Raw genomic sequence first — 19,843 nt, 5'->3', positions numbered from 1 at the left:
TGCATTATCTTCATCATTTTCCAAGGCATAACAAAATAAATACTTCACACGTACAATACTTAATAGTCACACCACCATGCAATGCATGTGCTATATTTCTGCTCCATTTCTCCAACAAGAATCCTCTAATTTTTGGTTGGTCAATCACCCTTGACCAACCAAAAATTAGAGGATTCTTGTTGGAGGAATATTGCAATGCTCGAAATGACATGAATTATGTTTTATGAGGGGTCCCCAAACTTGAAAGTGAGGGGTAGATGAGATCAGACATCTTGCACCATCTTGCTGACTGCTTAAAGCAAACTGATTTTGATATTATTCTTTCACTGTAAAATATAATGCCTTTTTTTCCCCTTTTCTTATGGAGAGTTCCATATTCAGGAGTCCTGAAATCAATATTGACAGATTAACAGAAGTGTTAATTCTCCTTTATGTGAGTTTCAAAACCAGTCACCATGTCAGTTGATATTGTAAATGTTCTCTTTTTAATATTTTAAGTGCATTTTAAGCTAATATTGTGTAAAATTATTTATAATACGCCTATATGCTTTAATTGCTGATATCTTTGTTTTTAGATATGAATTTCACCATGGATCTTTAATGGATCTTAGGGTAGATGCCATATTTAATTTTTTCCAAATAAAAATGAGACAGCTGAGGGAAAAATGCTAATGAACATGGCATCTGGCCAATAGCCTATCATATAGTCCCCCCATTAGCCGTATTAAACAAGGTTCAGATTAGATTAGATCAAGAGATGAAAATGGCTTGATGAAAAAGTGTGTGTCAAGTAACTAAATAATAATAATAATAATAATAATAAACGTTAGTCCCATTTTTAAATATTAGGCATGGTCAAACAGCCACAATCAGTCCATTCTTCATCTTCTGACAGAATCCATAACATTTGTTCTATTAGTTCGGGTTTGTCATCCTTCAGACATGTTCCTAGAGAACTGTGATTTGTCTCTTGATCAATATTAACCAAGTCCTGTCGGCTAACAATTCCTGCTTCACCATCGTTTATTCATATGAGCACAACTGTCTCTTAACGCCCCCTCGTTCACCGCCTCTCCAGAACCGCCTCAAAGAATTACGACCAAAAAGCAACAGGGATACGTGTCTAAACTGCAAAGGTAAGGCGAAAAAGCATCAACCATTTACAATTTTATACGACTGGTAATATTTTAAATAGATTCGTTAAGATTTATTTACAGACTAACTTACATAGTATCAGAAATGAATCGTGAAATTTAACGGACGCTGTCTGGTCGGTTTACTGACGTGTGGAAGCTTCAGTCGATTGTTTAGCGATTCATTCGAGTCAGTTTTTGTATCATTTATGTTTAACGAACGTGTTTTATGTTGTTTCTATATTTGATTGTTTGTGAATATTGTGAAATTTGTAAGTCCTTTCATGAGCGTCTAGAGGAGCGCTCAAAGGAGACGCGCGCGGACTGAACGCTTCTAGTAACGGTCTCGGGAGAAACATCTGTCAGTCATTTTAATGGCTGGGGGAAATCATTCATTGGTTTTATGTTGTATCATTCCCTTTAGCACCAAAACAACAAATCATTAATCGAATGAAGCTTGGCACTGGCACTGCAATATCACTACGTGTTGCACTAGTGCATGGCACTGATTTACAACCAAGGGTTATGATGTTAATTGACACTTTTACTTGAAAAATGTAGGTGATTTACATGATTTATGCACGTATATTATATAGCCTAATAACAAATGTAAGTCCACATCAGAACCATTGATGCTTCTCATTTCATTCATTCATTCATTCACACCAAAGATGCAAATGTCTCCTGGTGCTTATATGGTGTTTTTAATTAAAAAATTGGTCACTTTTAACTGCTCTAAATGCTTTATATGTGGCAACAGCAATAATGTAAGCAATGGGAACTGGCTGCATGTGAAGTTTAAATGAAATTACTGAAGAGGTTTGTATGTATTCCTCCTGTTGTATGAGATAAGCAAGGTCGAACCATTCCTGCAAGGCTTGAATCCTTTGTAGTCCTATCAGACATGACACATGGTTGCCATATTATGTGAATGTTTCAGCGCTGGGAGGCCATTAGTGACCAAGAGAAGTTCATTCATATGTATCATTAAACCTCTAGCTTTCTCCTCAACTTGTGTAATATGTGACCAGAGGATGGTCTGCTGTTTAGTGCCTCAAAGTATTTTATATTATTTACGTATTTTATATTAGAAGTAAAATACTACATTTGAAGTTATCATTGTAATAGTAATATAAAATAAGCATCATATTTAAGATGAGTGACAATTTTATTAGGATCTTTGCAGAGACTAAAAGTTTTGTGTGCGAAAACTGCATGCATTTTTAATTATTATTACAATATAAATTAAAATATATATATTTAAAAATATTACAGGAATAATTGTCCATAATAATAATAATACATATTATTATTATTATTATTATTATTAAATTCATTACATGCATAATATTCAATTTTCAATAAAAGAGACCGAAAGTTTTGTGCATCTATTATTTTATCAATAAATTTACATTATAAATTAAATTATTGAATTTGGTATAATAACAATAATAGTATTTATAGTAATAATAGTATTATTAATAATTAATTAATGCTTTATTGTGCTTACTATAATTTTTTTATAGGGTTTTTTTTTTCACCAGGGTATATTCAACTTTTAAAATCATTTTAAATGAATGTAAGTGTGCATGAGAACCTTTCATTTGTATATTCCTGGAGGATTGTTTTTATTTTTTATTTTTGTGTTAACTTATTTTGTTCCTAAACACTGTGTAACTTCCTTTCTGTGTGTCTGGCTGTGGTGTTTGTTACCATTGGGTTCCTGTTTCTGAGAATGAGCAAGAGTGACACAAGACTCTGAACAGAACAGAACTCTAAGTAACTGCCTATTAGAGTCTGAGCTCGTTATGGGGAAACAGATCAGCTGTCCTCGCTGTGCATGTCATTACCGCATCACCACACGGTCAGAAAAGAGTGTTGATCGAAAGCACACACCAGGTGCATTTCTAAACATCCATGACAGTCCAGAGTTTGGCAAATCACTAGGTATGTTATGATGAATATCACCAACCCTCCACCCCCACCCCACACACACACACACACACACTAGCATCACCTCACTCACCAACATCACACACACCATCCTGTTCTGTTCTCGACTTCAGAATGCGCTGTTGCCATGGTGACGGAATGGCGCACGCTCTGTCTTGCTTTCTCTCTATTCTCTTTTTCTTTATATATCCCTTGCATATCCCTTGCTCTTCCCGCGGATGTATGGGCGATGTAACCATCTAGGTTCACTGCACGTCTGGATGAAATACACGTAAACCATACTGGTGTCATGATAATGATCATTTAATGGCACTTACACACTCTCGAGCTGTTGTTTTTCTCCAGCATGTACCTTAAACATGTTCTGTCTCTCTATTCTCTCTTGTTTCTCCTCAGGAGGAGAAGCAGTAGGATTCCTGCCATGAAATCTCTCTAAGAGGAGAAAAGCAGCGAAACCTAGAAAATCTACACCCACCCACGGGCAGGAGACAGGGTGAGAGAGAAAGAAAGAAAGAAAGAAAGAGACAGAGAGAGTGAGCAGAGGGGTGCGTGAAAGAGGGGGGAAAGAAAAAGCGAGGGATAACAGTCGATGGATGCTGCTTGGACGTTCTGGTCGGCACAATATTCAGTGACAAGGATTGGAGAGCTGCAGGGATGGATGGGAAGGGAAGACACATTCCTCCAGGTAATCGGATCTCATTAATGGCCGCCAGTGCTGTGCTGAGACCACCGTGTCTAATGCTTGTCATCATGTTTAGTGAAATGCTCTTGAGTGAGTCTCAATGTGTTCCACTGTATGACAGCATCATTTTCAGCTTACTGTTGTCTTATCAGGAAACTTTTTTGCAGACATCTTAAGATGTTCCAGAAGAGTTTATAGTTCATGCATTATGCTTGGTTTGAGTTCACTGTGTCTTTTATTACTCAGCTCTCTATCTGGAATTCTCGATTGGTCAATTGTGGAGCAGTCAAATATTTTTGTACAATGGCGCTAAATTGCGTAGTTCACCGTTGTCCACAGACTTTCAGATCACGAAGACATGTTATATTGTACTGAAACATTATATATATATGTGTGTGTGTGTGTATATGTGTGTGTGTGTGTGTGTATACTGTATATGTGTTTGTGTATATATATATATTCAAACTTGTAATATCTCGAACTTGGTTTGATTTTGATTCATTAGCGGCGTGATGTGCGTAGCCTACACTGTAAATTTCTTTGCGCTTGAGAGTTCATTAACGTGGTGACAATGACGAATGCACAAAGTTCAATATTACGCTTTTTCAAGAAATCACGGAAAGATGAGCGAGAAGGAGAAAAAGTGGCATCTACATCTGAACCTTCTTCACCTTTCCACGAGGAGACAGCGAGTGAAGAGGCACAAGAGGTTTCCCATTTCCAGGACATTTCCATTTCATCACTGGACTGTAGTAGTGAGACTTCCACGACACAAATTGGCGAAAACAACTTAAACAGCGAAAACAACTTAAAATACTGTGTCATTTATGGTCATTACAGAAAAAAAGTAAGACATCATTCGAAACTGTAAAGGGTCTATTTTTATCTGTGTACGCTCACAATAAAAACAAAACATTGCGCTTTTGTAAAATAAAGAAAAACAGGATGAGCTTTCTGCCGTCTCAGTTTCCTTTCCATGAAGTTTGTGGAGCGCGTCACAAAAATAAACCGAAACTCAGCGTAGAGGCTACTAGCAATCTTTTGCGTGTCATCTGAATTCTTATTTTGGGTTGGTGCATAGATCGTCTCTTCTTCTTCTGCTCTTTTTCCTGTTTTGACGGTTAACAAACAGCATTACCATCCACGCCCCCTTCTGGATTGGAGTGTGGATCGCCTCTGACTGACTGTATTCGTCGTCTGACTGTATGTACTGAATCTGAACTGTCCGTACCATGATATATATATAGACTGTATATAGATAGTGCCGAGTTTTGTTCTGCGTCAAGCTAATCTAGTAAAAAATATATATTTGTATTTGTAAAAATGTTGAAAAGATGGGCTGGATTTTCATGCTTGGGTTCATTATGTTATTTTGTAATGGTGTATTTAAACCTCTCCAACAAATACTTAATAGACTTAGGGGCTGTTTACACGACACCATTTTTAACTAAAATCTTAAAAAAAAAATATGCTTTTTGGTCGTTCGTTTACACTACAACAGCGTTCCCTTTCGAGGGAACTCGCGATGCGTCATCGACGCTTTGGGAACGCCCCCAGCGTGAATGCGTCTGAGCATCAATGTCAACTAGTCCAATGGAAAGAATGAGCGTCACGGGCGGGTGACGTCATGACCAGGAAGGCATAAGAGCACATCCGGTGCAACGCGGCATTAGCTTCTGTGTCTCAGCAAGCGATCTGTGTCATTTTGTCTCTGTCTATTTACTGTTGTCTGTTGCGGAAAAGGATGGAAACTAAACAAGTGTACAAACAGTGTGCTTCTCCCTGCCCGCGTTATTTAACGGGTGGGGACACACACGAGCTTTGTGTCATTTGTTCGGGAGTGGAGCATGCGGTCTCAGCCTTCGAGGGGGCTGAGTGCCAGCATTGTGAGATGTTACCGCTTCGCATGCTCCGCTCTCGCCTGTCACTCTTTGATAAAGAGAGTGGGCAGGCTCGCGATCCGCAGGGATCAGGACCCGCGTCTGCCGAGGCAGCGCGGAGAATGCATTCCTGGGGATCGCAAAAGGATCTTTCGGAGGGGTTGGAGACGGGTCCGAGGGCTCTTTCTCCTTCCTTACCCGAAAGATCCAGTGCTCCCCCCCGGTGTCGGAAGCACGCTCTGCGGTTTCTTCCGCCCGGGGAGAGAGCCCTCCATTACTTCATTGCTCTTCCTCGATGGTCGATGCTATGAGTTTGGAGAGTGAAAGCACACACATGGGGGAAAGAGATTCACAATTTATTTCCCCAGCATATGATGAGCTGGTGGATGTTATGTCGCGGGCTGTAGATAAATTAAAGATTGAATGGCCATCTGATAATAGGGGCGCTCGTCCTAAGAGTAAATTAGATGAGCGCTTTTTATCTTCTACTGCTTCATCTCCACCACGAGGGCTTCCATTTTTTCCTGATCTTCACAATGAGATTTCTAAATCATGGAATAAACCATACTCATCACGACTTTTCAGCCCTCAAGTTAATATTTATTCAAGAATTAGAGGGCTGAAAGAGTATGGTTATGAGGCGATGCCCCAGGCGGAACAAAATTTAGCCAGCTATCTTTCCCCTGGTCCCGCATCGTCTCTGAAAGCCTCGGCTTTGCCCACTAGACCGCTCAAAGCCACGTCGGTGTTAGTGGGCAAAGCTTATACGGCAGCAGGTCAAGCTGGAGCATGTCTGCATACTATGGCAGTGCTTCAGCCTTATCAAGCTGACCTGCTGGGGGATCTGGATAATAGTGAGGGAGTTAGTCATGACGATATTCGAGAACTTCGTCGGGCTACCGATCTTTCTCTCAGGGCTACTAAAGAGACCGCCAGAGCAATTGGGCGGTCTATGGCAGCTTTGGTAGCTACTGAGAGACATTTATGGTTGAATCTTTCGGAGATTAAAGAAAAAGATCGTGCTTTTTTGTTAGATGCTCCGCTTGAACCTTCTGGTCTCTTTGGTCAGTCCACACGGTCGTCGAGAGATTTCAGGAATCAAAGAAGCAAGCGGACGCTTTCAAAAAGTTTATCCCTCGCCGTGTCCAGCCCCCTGGGGCTGCTGGGCGTGAGCAGCCCTAGCCATCAAGCTCATCATATCGTGTGCATCAGAAAGAGAGTGTTGCGTCTCGTGCACCTCCACGTGGAAACTGGAGACAGACGCAACCCTCTCAGCCGAAGTCTTCTAAGTCGAAGCCGGATCTGAGGACCGCTCTTCAGGCGAAGAAGACTTCGGCTCAGAAAAAAAAAAAGGTCCTGATGTTCATGCATCAGGCCTGTGAGGACAGCCCCGACCGAAATAGAGCGGTGTACACCTCATTATACGGTGCCCGTTCCATTTCGGGGTCCTCACGAGCCCGTTCTGCCAACCCTGCCACCCTCGGTGCTTCAGGGCGCAGCGGTCTCCAGCGAGTCGCTGATGCTATGCTGCGGCACAGCATCGGTTTCGCGCCCTCTGAGGGGGGCTTTAGAGCGGCCAGTTCAGGTAGTTCCTGCCATTATGTTTCAGGCTCCGGAATTGGCTGTCTCCATAACACCAGAGACCAGCCTCGAGAGGCTGGTTCCCTTAGTAAATTTTCTGGCAGCGTGGAAGCTTCTGCCGAATATTTCTCATTGGGTCCTGCAGATTGTAGAGAAAGGATACAGAATCCAGTTTGGTTCTCGTCCTCCTCGTTACAACGGGGTGCTGCCCACAGTGGTGCATCCCGAGCAGGCTCTGGTAATGGAGCAAGAGGTAAAGGCCCTGTTAGCAAAGGAAGCTATAGAACAGGTGTACTCACCCGACAGAGAGTCGGGTTTTTACAGCCGTTATTTCATTGTTCCAAAAAAGGATGGGGGGTTGCGTCCCATTTTAGATCTTCGTCTGTTGAATCGTTCAGTACAGAAACTCAAGTTCAAGATGCTGACACTCAAACAGATCGTGACTCAAATCAGATCCGAGGACTGGTTTGTCACGATAGATCTGAAGGACGCTTACTTCCATATTTCCATCCTCCCTCAGCACAGGAAGTTCCTAAGGTTTTCTTTCGGGGGCAAAGAATACCAATATCGGGTTCTTCCTTTCGGTCTAGCTTTATCACCCCGCACGTTCACGAAATGCGTGGATGCAGCTCTAGCCCCTCTCAGGCTTCAGGGCATACGTATTCTGAACTACATCGACGACTGGCTGATTGTGGCGGAATCAGAGCAGTTGGCGGTTCGGCACCGAGGTGTCGTTCTCGCTCATATGCAGATGTTGGGGTTGAGGCTCAATGCCAAGAAGAGTGTTCTTTCTCCAGTACAGAGAACCACTTTCCTTGGTGTGGTATGGGATTCAGTGACGATGCGGGCCACTCTATCGCCCGTTCGTGTAGCTGCTATCCTGTCAGCCACCAAAGAGCTAAAGCTAGGCCAGTCACGCACTGTGAAACAGTTCGAGAGACTGTTGGGTCTCTTGGCGGCAGCGTCCAACGTGATACCTTTTGGCCTGCTGTACATGAGACCTTTACAGTGGTGGCTAAGGACCAGAGGGTTCTCCCCGAGGGGAAACCCACTTCGTATGATCAAGGTCACGCGGCGGTGCCTTCGTGCCTTAATTATATGGAGGAAACATTGGTTCTTAAACCAGGGTCCGGTATTGGGAGCTCTTTGCCATCGTGTTACGATCTCGACAGATGCTTCCCTCACCGGCTGGGGAGCGGTAATGGAAGGCCGCTCGGTTCAGGGTCTGTGGAAAAGTCATCATCTTTCGTGGCACATCAATTGCCTGGAGATGATGGCTGTCTTCAATGCGTTGAGACAGTTTCTCCCAGACCTGAGGGGCCATCAAGTGCTTGTACGAACGGACAACACATCAGTGGTCTCTTATCTGAACCGTCAGGGGGGTCTGCGGTCGTGTCCGCTTTGCAAACTGGCGCACCAGATCCTCCTGTGGTCTCTGGGGAAGGTACTCTCCCTGAGGGCAGTGTATATTCCTGGGGACCAGAATATGGGGGCAGACATCCTGTCGAGGCAGGAGCTGAGGCCAGGGGACTGGAGACTCCACCCCGAGGCGGTGGAGAAAATTTAGGAGTTTTACGGCCAAGCAGAGGTGGATCTGTTTGCGTCTCAGCATACGACGCACTGTCCACTTTGGTTCTCCCTTACTCACCCAGCCCCCCTGGGGCTGGATGCTATGGTGCAGACGTGGCCGAGGCTACGTCTGTACGCATTTCCCCCTGTTGCTCTGCTCCCAGGAGTTCTGGAACGAGTCCGCCAGTACGGAATAAGCCTACTGCTTGTAGCACCACGCTGGCCGAGTCGGATCTGGTTTGCGGACCTGATCCATCTCTTAGACGGTCCTCCCTTGGAGATCCCGATCAGGAGAGACCTTCTGTCTCAGGCCGGGGGCACAATATTTCACCCTCGACCAGAGATTTGGAACCTGTGGGTTTGGCCTCTGAGGGGGCCCAACTCATAGAGAGTGGTCTCTCAGCTGAGGCTGCTGAGACCATCCTAAGCTCCAGAGCTCCAGCTACTAGGAAACTTTATGCGCTTAAATGGAGAGTTTTTTCTGTATGGTGTCACCGACATCAGTGGGATCCAGTTAACTGTTCTGTGAACACAGTACTCGAGTTCCTGCAGGAGCGCTTTACGTCAGGTCTATGTCCTTCCACGCTCAAGGTCTACGTGGCGGCCATTGCGGCTTACCACGCCCTGGTGGGGGGTACATCGTTGGGTCGAGACCCCCTGATTACACGTTTCCTTCGTGGCACATTGAGGCTGAGGCCTGCAACTCGCACTAAGGTGCCAGCTTGGGATCTTGCTATAGTACTAGAAGGCCTGTCTAGGGCTCCGTACGAGCCCTTAGATTCGGTTTCAGAGAAATTTCTTACCTTCAAGACTATCTTTCTGCTAGCTATTTCTTACCTTAAGAGAGTTGGAGACCTTCAGGTCCTTTCGGTTTCCCCCACCTGCCTTGAGTTTGCACCGGGGATGGTCAAGGCATTCTTATATCCGAAACAGGGATACGTCCCTAAGGTGCCGACCTTGATTCCGAGGCCTATTGTGCTGCAGGCTTTCTGTCCTCCTCCTTTTACATCTGCGTACCAGGAAAGGCTGAACCTCTTGTGTCCAGTGCGAGCACTGGATACTTATGTTCATCGGACATCTTCAATGAGAAAGTCCGACCAGTTATTTATTTGCTTTGGATCACCTAAGAAGGGTCTTCCTGCTTCTAAACAGACGGTTAGTAAGTGGATAGTCGAGGCTATTTCACTTGCATACGAGTACTCTGACCATCCGTGTCACTTGGTGGTCAGAGCTCACTCTACGAGGGGTATGGCGGCCTTTAAAGCCTTGTTATTTGGGGTTTCTCTCCAAGACGTTTGTGATGCGGTAGGCTGGTCCTCACCGCTCACATTCGTCAGGTTTTACAGTTTGGATTTTGGGTGCCTGAAAACGCAAACTTTTTAAAACGGGTTTCAAAGTGCAAGTTTTTGAAATCGGTCTCCGTGTAAACTACAAAAACGCGAATCTCTGAAGACAATGAAGTCACGCACATGTGGATTACATGGTCAGTCTATAGTTTTTCATCGCCATCTAATGGCCTGGCAGCAGAATACAGGGTTTTTAGTCGTTTTCGCGGATCTGTGTGAATGGGGATCGTTTTGACAATGGTGTCGTCTGTACGCGGAAAACTCAAAGGAAATACTTCTCCGTTTTAAGCATGTCGTTGTCGTGTAAACGTACCCTTAAAATGTCAATGAACAATTTTTTCTTTCAATTTTGAACAAAAAAGGAGACGATTTGATAGTATGTAGTTAAGAAATGATGGCCATGTATATTCACTCTTATTATTATCATTGTTACTGAAATAAGCATTGTATTAAACATAAAATATCGGTTACATGATTGTACTCATACTTAATATAGTCAAGTCAAGTTAAGTCAAATATATTTATATAGCGCTTTTCACAATACAGATTGTATCAAAGCTGCTTCACAGTATCAATCAAAACAACTTAACAGTGTTTGTTTTTTACTGGAAAAGACATCCCAGTTTGGTAAAGCTGATCAGTGGTATGATGGGTCATTTAATTTGAATATCCCCAACTGAGCAAGCCAAAGGCAACAGTATGGGAATTTTTTTGTGATTTTTTTTGGATTTTGGTTCAGCTATGTTTTTTGGGGTTTTTTTCCGGGGGGGGGGGGGGCTTTATTAATTTAGCTTTATTAATAACAAAGAATCTAATGTTCTACTACAAGAAAGCAATGGACCATAGCCCTAAATATGTTTTGTCCATATCAACATGCTTGAATTGCTCCATATAAAAGATCTATCCATGCAAAGAAATCTCAATTACAACTGTCTCGTGACTGTTCACAATAGCTGCCTGGCAACTATACATTCCCAATGGGACTATGAGCAGTTTGGTTATGGTCTAAAAGATATGACCTCTCTGGCCTCTGCATTGTATTGTGATATTTGGCTCTTAAGGTTTTTTATGTTATACTAAATTCTGAAATGTGCATTCTTGTTCATGATCTTAGTAACCTATATTTTGGGCACACTGATGACAATTTGTGCATCTGGGTTCAAAATGTCCTCAACAACTGAGCTTCCAACACTTCAGCAGGATCACACACTCATCTCATCTACTTCTTCCTGTAACCTTGGGCTCTGATTACAATTTTTCTTTATGCTTTTATTCATACCCATCTTTTTAACTGTTTCCACTTAAACTCGGGTTCCTGTTCACACTCTCTTATCTCCTCGTCGTTTGACCACAGCTGTGTTTTTGTTTATGACTCCAGCCATGGTGTGGTGCGAGCGGGGAATTCAGGTGCTTCTCACCACTGTGGGAGCATTCGCAGCCTTCGCCTTGATGACCGTGGCCATTGGCACGGACTACTGGCTGTATGCTCGGGCCTTTATCTGCAACAGCACTGCCAACTCCTCTCAGGATGACCCACACAACAAGGACAAGAAGGATCCTGGAGCTCTCACCCACTCCGGCCTCTGGAGGATTTGCTGCCTGGAAGGTAAGTGAACGGCTATATTTGTGTGTGGGGGCGAAGATATGGATTGGGTCATGTATGGATGGATGTATGTGAGGGGGAAATGATGCATGAAGGAGGTCCCCACCTGTGCAGTTTGCATAAGTGATTCATGAAAGGAAAATGGTTGGATTTGAGCTTGTGTTATACAGTCTGGATGGCCTAACATTTCATTTGTTGCAGCTCTGTTTTGATCAGTGCCACTTAATATACATTATTTGCAGGGCAGTTCAAGTGCTCTAGTGCAATGTTTTTTTTAAGTACATTTTATTTATTACCATAACTGAACCACATGTTTGGGGTCATTAACTCTTTCCCCGCCATTGACGGAATTTTCCGGCTTTCCATGTGTTCACTGCTATACAGTAGGAGGTGCTATTACGCATCTTCTGAAAGAGTAAAGAATCTCTGGATCAAAACACAGGCAAAAAAGGAGCAGAAACAAGCGATAAAAGCATTGCAATTTTCACGATTTTTTTTATGAAACTTACCCACATTCAAGTGTTGATGAAAAGTAATGCATGAAGCTAGAATAAAATGTTTTGTTGTTGTTGTTGTTTAAAAGCAGAGGATCTCTTCTTTTTTTTGACATATTGCATGTTCAGATATTCATACAACAAAATATTCTGGGGGCCATGACATTTTTGTAAAAATTATCAAAAAAGCTGGTGGGGATAGAGGTAAGATTGTTTAATGTTTTAGAAAAAAGTCTCTTATGCTCATGAAGGCTACATTTATTTGATAAAAAAAAACTGTAAAAACACTAACAGTAATATTATGAACTATTATTACAATTTAAAATAACTATTACTGTTTTAGTATATTTTAAAATGTAATTTATCTCTGTGATGACAAACTTAATTTTCAGCATCATTACACCAGTCTTCAGTGTCACATGATCCTTGAGGAATCGGTCTAATATGCTGATTTGGGGCTTAAGAAACAATTATCATTCAATGCTGAAAAGATTGTTAATAATAATAAAGGCTATTTCACAAAGTAGCCTGGCCTCGAATGCCTTATTACTTTTACAAAACGGCTAAAACATAATGCAAGTATTAAAGATGCAAATTTCATTGAAACTGTATAATGTGATCACAATTAGCTTCAACAAGTTTTTCAAGATTGCAGTCTACCAATGTGTCAACTTGCGCTAAAATTTTGGCCGTCTGCTTCCACAGACATGGAGACATTGTTAGTTTCCAAAGGATCTTTTTCTTCCTGACAGGAAATTACTATATGGTGTAACCTAATGCAGGTTGATTCACTTATATATAAAAAAAAAAATATATATATATATATATATATATATATATACACTCACCGGCCACTTTATTAGGTACACCTGTCCAACTGCTCGTTAACACTTAATTTCTAAGCAGCCAATCACATGGCGGCAACTCAGTGCATTTAGGCATGTAGACATGGTCAAGACAATCTCCTGCAGTTCAAACCAAGCATCAGTATGGGGAAGAAAGTTGATTTGAGTGACTTTGAACGTGGCATGATTGTTGGTGCCAGAAGGGCTGGTCTGAGTATTTCAGAAACTGCTAATCTACTGGGATTTTCACGCACAACCATCTCTAGGGTTTACAGAGAATGGTCCGAAAAAGAAAAAACATCCAGTGAGCGGCAGTTCTGTGGGCGGAAATGCCTTGTTGATGCCAGAGGTCAGAGGAGAATGGCCAGACTGGTTCGAGCTGATAGAAGGGCAACAGTGACTGAAATAACCACTCGTTACAACCGAGGTATGCAGCAAAGCATTTGTGAAGCCACAACACGCACAACCTTGAGGCGGATGGGCTACAACAGCAGAAGACTCCACCGGGTACCACTCATCTCCACTACAAATAGGAAAAAGAGGCTACAATTTGCAAGAGCTCACCAAAATTGAACAGTTGAAGACTGGAAAAATGTTGCCTGGTCTGATGAGTCTCGATTTCTGTTGAGACATTCAGATGTTAGAGTCAGAATTTGGCGTAAACAGAATGAGAACATGGAACCATCATGCCTTGTTACCACTGTGCAGGCTGGTGGTGGTGGTGTAATGGTGTGGGGGATGTTTTCCTGGCACACTTTAGGCCCCTTAGTGCCAATTGGGCATCGTTTAAATGCCACGGCCTACCTGAGCATTGTTTCTGACCATGTCCATCCCTTTATGGCCACCATGTACCCATCCTCTGATGGCTACTTCCACCATGTCACAAAGCTCTAATCATTTCAAATTGGTTTCTTGAACATGACAATGAGTTCACTGTACTAAAATGGCCTCCACAGTCACCAGATCTCAACCCAATAGAGCATCTTTGGGATGTGGTTGAACGGGAGATTCGCATCATGGATGTGCAGCCGACAAATCTGCGGCAACTGTGTGATGCCATCATGTCAATATGGACCAAACTCCCTGAGGAATGCTTCCAGCACCTTGTTGAATCTATGCCACGAAGAATTGAGGCAGTTCTGAAGGCAAAAGGGGGTCCAACCCGTTACTAGCATGGGGTACCTAATAAAGTGGCCGGTGAGTGTATATTATTTTTTAGTATCAGGATAATTTTACATGCTGGTGATATAGTACTGCTGCGCTACAGAAACAAAAACCAGTCAGAACCCTAACACAAACTGATTTCACTGTCTAGCTTTAGGGTTACTGTAAAGTTATCAAAGGCATTGTGGTAAGTGTTGCCTCCAGATCCATTTAGCCACTGGGCTCTGCGATGTGGGGTATTCACTTTAAGCTAGTTGCTTTAACAGTACACAGTACCTCCTTTGCTCTAGCCAGGTCTCAAGAGAAGTTTTAAACAAACATGGGCTGTATTTTTTTCCACATTTGCATTAGAAACCTGAAGAGTACATGTCAATGGCTATGATTATGTGATGAGTCATTGCAGGTCAAAGGTGCCTGCAGTGCTCATTGCATTTGCAGAATAATCAAACCAGACAAAACAGTCATTTTGACTTATTATATTGCTCACTTAATTTGTTCTCTGCGTTATATAGCGTAAACTAGTCTGCTTTTTGAGGAAAATGTTTATTAATAGGGTTTATTACAAAATTTCATTGTCCACTTTATATGTTTTTGTTATTATTATTATTAAGTTATATTTTAAATTTTTACCTTTGGATAGGACAGTCAAGGAGAGACAGGGACTGTGGAAAGGACCACAAGCCGGTACTCAAACTCAGGTTGCCGAAGCGTCACTGCGCTATGTGTCAGAGCGCTACCCCCACATGGCTGTGGCTCCGATTTCCACTATATATGTTTTAATATTTTTATCTTGTATGTTTACGCACAGGAGAACTTCTCACGAAAAACCTCTGCCTAATTCACAACACATGCGTGCGCACATGAATTGGTTCTTAATCTCATTCTAATGTTAGTGAATTTGGAGTAGTCTAAATGAGCGGCCATGTGGACAAGGTTAGTCATTTGCATAAAACACGCCCAAATCATTTCCATATAAGGGCTTTCCGCACAACCTTTCCTTCACAGCCTTTCATCGTTCTCTACAGTCATTTTATACAGACCCAGATTACAGACCTCTGATTAGCCAGCTGTACATAGGCCTACACGTAAATTTGCGTTATTCAGAGAAATAACGGGGTCCGTTGGGTCGGATTGCTTTCTCACCTCAACCGAACCACCCTATAGTTCGTTATGAATCGGGCCAAAACCATCTCGTTCAGGTGATCTCTGCTGAACAAACCGAACTAAGGGATAAACCTCACCAGGTTCCGAGACAAATGCACCGAACGAGCAAGCAGTGGAAGACACTGGGAATATGCAGTGCACCAACATGTTGTCTAAAATGAATAGTTTAAATCACACGAGAGAGAGAGAGCACCGCATGACGCCTTTGACCTCTGGTGACTTACAGCCATCTACTCTGAATCTATTTAGAATAAAACACCTCACCGACTGTTTGACTGAACTTCATTCAGACCCTTTTTTTTTCGTTTGGCCTTTTGTCCATTTTTATTTGAAGTGCTACTTTATTTAGTTTGTTCAGAAACCAGAAAATATGGTGACAATTTTGAAGGATCTCTCTCTCTCTCTCTCTCTCTCTATCTCTCTCTCTCTCTCTCTCATTCTCTTTAGGATTGAAGAGAGGAGTGTGTTCCCAGATTAATCATTTCCCAGATGATGCTGATTATGACCAGGATGCTGCAGAGTACCTTTTACGTGAGTCAAGAGTGTTTATTTGTGCATGTTTTTGGCACATAAGATGATGTTTGCATTCTGAATATAGGGGTACACTGTAAAACCAAATAAGTTGGCAAAAGTTAAGAAATTTTAAGTTTAAGTCAGCAGAACTTGCGGATTTTTATTTTTGTACTCATATATTTTTATTGCTCTTAACTTAAAAATATTTGAGTAAGCTAAACATAACTTAAAAGGATCATGAACTCTCAACTTAAATATTTTTAGTAATTGAAACCGTCTCAGGTTACGACTGTAACCCTTGTTCCCTGAGAAGGGAACGAGACACTGCGTCGATACGACACATTGGGGAACGCCCCCCAGCGTAGCACCTCTGAAGCATGAATGAAACTAGGCCAATCGTGATTGGTGTTGTGTCATGACGTAACATGTGACGGCATACACGGAAGCTTACAAAGGGACGCCGGCACACACAAGCGTCAGCTTCTGTGATGAAGCAAGTCGCTCCCAAGCAGGGGGAGGCGTGGCGAAGGGATATATATATATATATAAAGATGCTTGTGTGAAATATTTGAGAAAGACAACACCAAATGAGACAGACACGTCAACAGAGAGCGCTTGCTGAAGAACAGAAAGTGGATGGTTGTGTGTGCCGGCGTCGCTTTGTAAGCTTTCACGTCACACGTTATGTCATGACGCAACACCAATCATGATTGGTCTTGTTTCATTCATGCTTCAGAGGCGCTACGCTGGGGGGCGTTCCCCAATGTGTCACATCGACGCAGTTCGAGTTCCCTCGAAAGAACTGGCTAGCTTTATCTAGCTAATTCAATAAATGCTACCGTGCTAATTGGTAACACAATACTTTGATACCATTAGCATAGTATAGCTCTTTATAAATGAGTAAAACAATATAAAATATTTAACATATATTTGTTCTCAAACTAAGCTCATGCTTCACTCGCCACATGATCCAATTAATTATTTTGAGCGTTAGGGTTTACAGTGTATGGGGAAAACAATAAATTTGAACATTCATTTGTGCCATTTTTTTTCTTCTCTTATCAGGTGTAGTCAGGGCCTCCAGTATATTTCCTATCCTCAGTGCCATATTATTGCTGCTAGGTGGAGTTTGTGTGGCATCTAGTCGGTTCTACAAGACCAAAAGACACATCATTTTGGGAGCAGGCATTTTGTTTGTAGTGGCAGGTAACATTTCTCATTATGACACATATAGCATCCTAATTTAGACATTTGTGATGAGGTGAATTCACAAAACTTTTGTGACACTTTTGTGTGTCAGATTTCTACGGAGCCCCTAAAGGAGACATGGTGGTGGAAAAAAATACAAGATGGGAGGAAAAATAATAACAAGTCAATGCTTTTGCGTTCCCTTGCAAATGTTTTGCTTTCCCCCGAGCAAGTTTGCATTTCTTGGGGGAACTCAAAACAATTGCCTGAGAACACAAAAGCATTACAAAATATTTTTTCTTCCCATCTAATATTTTTTTTCTTCACCATGTCCCTGTTGGGGCTCCGTAGATTTCAGTGTCTTACTATGTGTCTTTTTTTATTTTTAAAAGGTTAAAATATTTTTAACAAATATAAAATATTTAAAAAGTGAATTCCCTCCAGATTCTTTAAGTCTTTGCTTTGTTTTAAAGATAACTAACAGAACCCCCCCACCCCTCCCATTTTGTCTTGAATTAATACAGGCCTGAGCAACATTATAGGTGTCATTGTATACATCTCTGCAGCGCTCAGCGACATCTCCCCCAAAAAGGACGAGGACAAAAAGTGGCACTACTCCTACGGCTGGTCCTTCTACTTCGGCGGCCTGTCGTTCATCCTGGCGGAAGTTGTAGGCGTGCTGGCTGTCAACATTTACATCGAGCGCAACAAAGAACTGCGCTGCCGCTCGCGCACTGACCTCTTCCGCAGCACGACCTCTGCTGTGTTACGCTTGCCGGGATACCGGTTCCGCCGGCGCTCCTCCCGCTCCAGCTCGCGCTCCACGGCGGAGCCGACCCGCTCCCGCGAACAGTCCCCGACCTCTGCCATCGATCCCAAGAACTTCGGCCCGCCCCTGGCCGCCGGCCCACCGCCGTTTTCGGTAGCCACGCTTCCCAATCCACATACACACACCGGAGGAGGAATGGGAGATATATCGATGTACACGCTGGGGAGGAAAGGGGAGCCACCCATGTACGGCACAGTCGACCGTGCCACACTCTACCAGCTGCACAATTACTTTCCGACGAAGGAGGGAGAAGGAGGAGCGCTCATGACGGGAACGCTGCCTTCTCGTTCCAAGTCGAACCTGGCCGCGTCGGCCAACGCCACCCTCAATACCTCATCTTCCTCCGGCCCCCAGCAGCCGCCGCTATCCGCCGGCTCCTCTGCCACCATGGAGAGGGATCGAGGGCTGGGAACCTTGGATCGACTTGGAAAAGGAGACAGTTCAAACACTAACACTCTCAACAGGAGAACAACACCTGTGTAACAAAAGGCTCGAGGAGGGAGGGAAGAGAGCGACGGGGAAAACAAGCGATTACACGAACTGCAAGTAAGGTGAGAAGTGGGAGAATGGGAGAGACAAAACAAGCAAGAAAGGGCTGAGAAACGAAATAAGGTCCGCTCACAAGACGACAAAGAAGTGAACAAGAAGGCAATACATCCTCTTTTTTCTCTCCATTTCTGTTTTTGAACATGGTGACTTGAGTAACAGAATTCCATCCGCACTTCTTATTGATTCATGTTGAAATACTCGATGTGTGTGATGGTGATATTTCGGTTCTTCAAGCTCTTTTTATTCCAGTGCTTTATCATCAGGTTATTCCTGTAACTTATTTAGCATTCCAATATAGTTGTTGTTGTTTTTTTTATTTTTTATTATTATGGTAATTGTTATTGCTGAGTTAACTTAAACATTATACATTTTTATCAAGTTATTTTTTTTGCACAAGTATCCATTTTAATTTATTTCCTTTCGAATGATGAACTAAACTGTGATTTTTTTTCTTGCACATGATGACACAATATTTCACGATGTCATTCAGTGTCAAGCATGTGTTAATTCTGCGAGAGTGACGACTATTACTATTATGAATTTTTTTTTAGTTTTTACAAAGATTAATAATATTTAGATCTGTGGAATTTTTCATAGTAACCGTAAGTGTACAAGTAGTTAAGTCTTCATATAAATATATTTGATTTATTTATCATATTAACAGTCTTAATATTGTTACGATGGGATAACAAATATAATGAACTGCTTTTGAGACAAAAGGAGAAAAAGAAAGAGACAGAATACAGAAGTGAAAGGCATTCATTCCAGGGGAGCAATACGTATACCTAAAAACCTCACCAGAAAAGACAAAAAAATCAATTAAATACATAGTATATTATGAATATAAATATATATATATAAAAATGTGTGTGCGTGTGTGTGGAAAAAAAACTTTTTTGGTAAAATAAAATATGATATATTCTATGAATGTCTAAAACTCAGATCTGTGTGCATACTGTTAGCAGTTTTGACTGCAGCATTATTTTCATGTTTATTTGTAACTTTGTATGCATGATTCATATCTAATATATGATATATTCATAATGCTCTGCCTTTTGGCTTTGTGTACATTGCCTGTATGTGCTCATGCGGATGGATTTAGGATGACAGAGAAGGGTCAAAGGGAGGACCCAGGGGACTAGAGGGGGATTTGATACTCCACAGTTTACACATATATTTCTACATGACAAAGAAACATCCTTCTTCTAATTAATTCATTATTTTCCAGTCTACAACTATGGGATGAGTACAAAAACATGTATCCAAGAAGACATGGAGTACCTTTATGATCATCACTGCTGACGTCCCTTAAAGGGAACCCACATAGTCTTTTAAGAAAATTCGTAAGAC

The 19,843-nt window shown here is 42.2% G+C and overlaps 1 protein-coding gene across 1 annotated transcript; it reads left to right on the top strand.

Annotated features, from left to right (window-relative positions):
* The first annotated feature begins 931 nt into the window (after nt 1–931).
* On the top strand, nt 932–19,539 carry cacng8a (calcium channel, voltage-dependent, gamma subunit 8a). The gene is made up of 6 exons (XM_056264165.1): nt 932–1,136; nt 3,483–3,771; nt 11,523–11,750; nt 15,862–15,945; nt 16,993–17,133; nt 17,640–19,539. The coding sequence occupies exons 2-6, from the start codon at nt 3,741–3,743 to the stop codon at nt 18,425–18,427; spliced, it is 1,272 nt and encodes a 423-aa protein (XP_056120140.1). The 5' UTR covers nt 932–1,136; nt 3,483–3,740; the 3' UTR covers nt 18,428–19,539.
* The last annotated feature ends 304 nt before the right edge of the window (nt 19,540–19,843 follow it).

Source organism: Rhinichthys klamathensis, unplaced genomic scaffold (genome assembly GCF_029890125.1).
Source record: "Rhinichthys klamathensis goyatoka isolate OS25496 unplaced genomic scaffold, OSU_Roscu_1.1 h1tg000217l_1, whole genome shotgun sequence".
Classification (NCBI taxonomy): domain Eukaryota; kingdom Metazoa; phylum Chordata; class Actinopteri; order Cypriniformes; family Leuciscidae; genus Rhinichthys; species Rhinichthys klamathensis.
The sequence above is the reverse complement of the archived record's forward strand: the minus strand, read 5'-3'. Positions and strand labels throughout refer to the sequence as shown.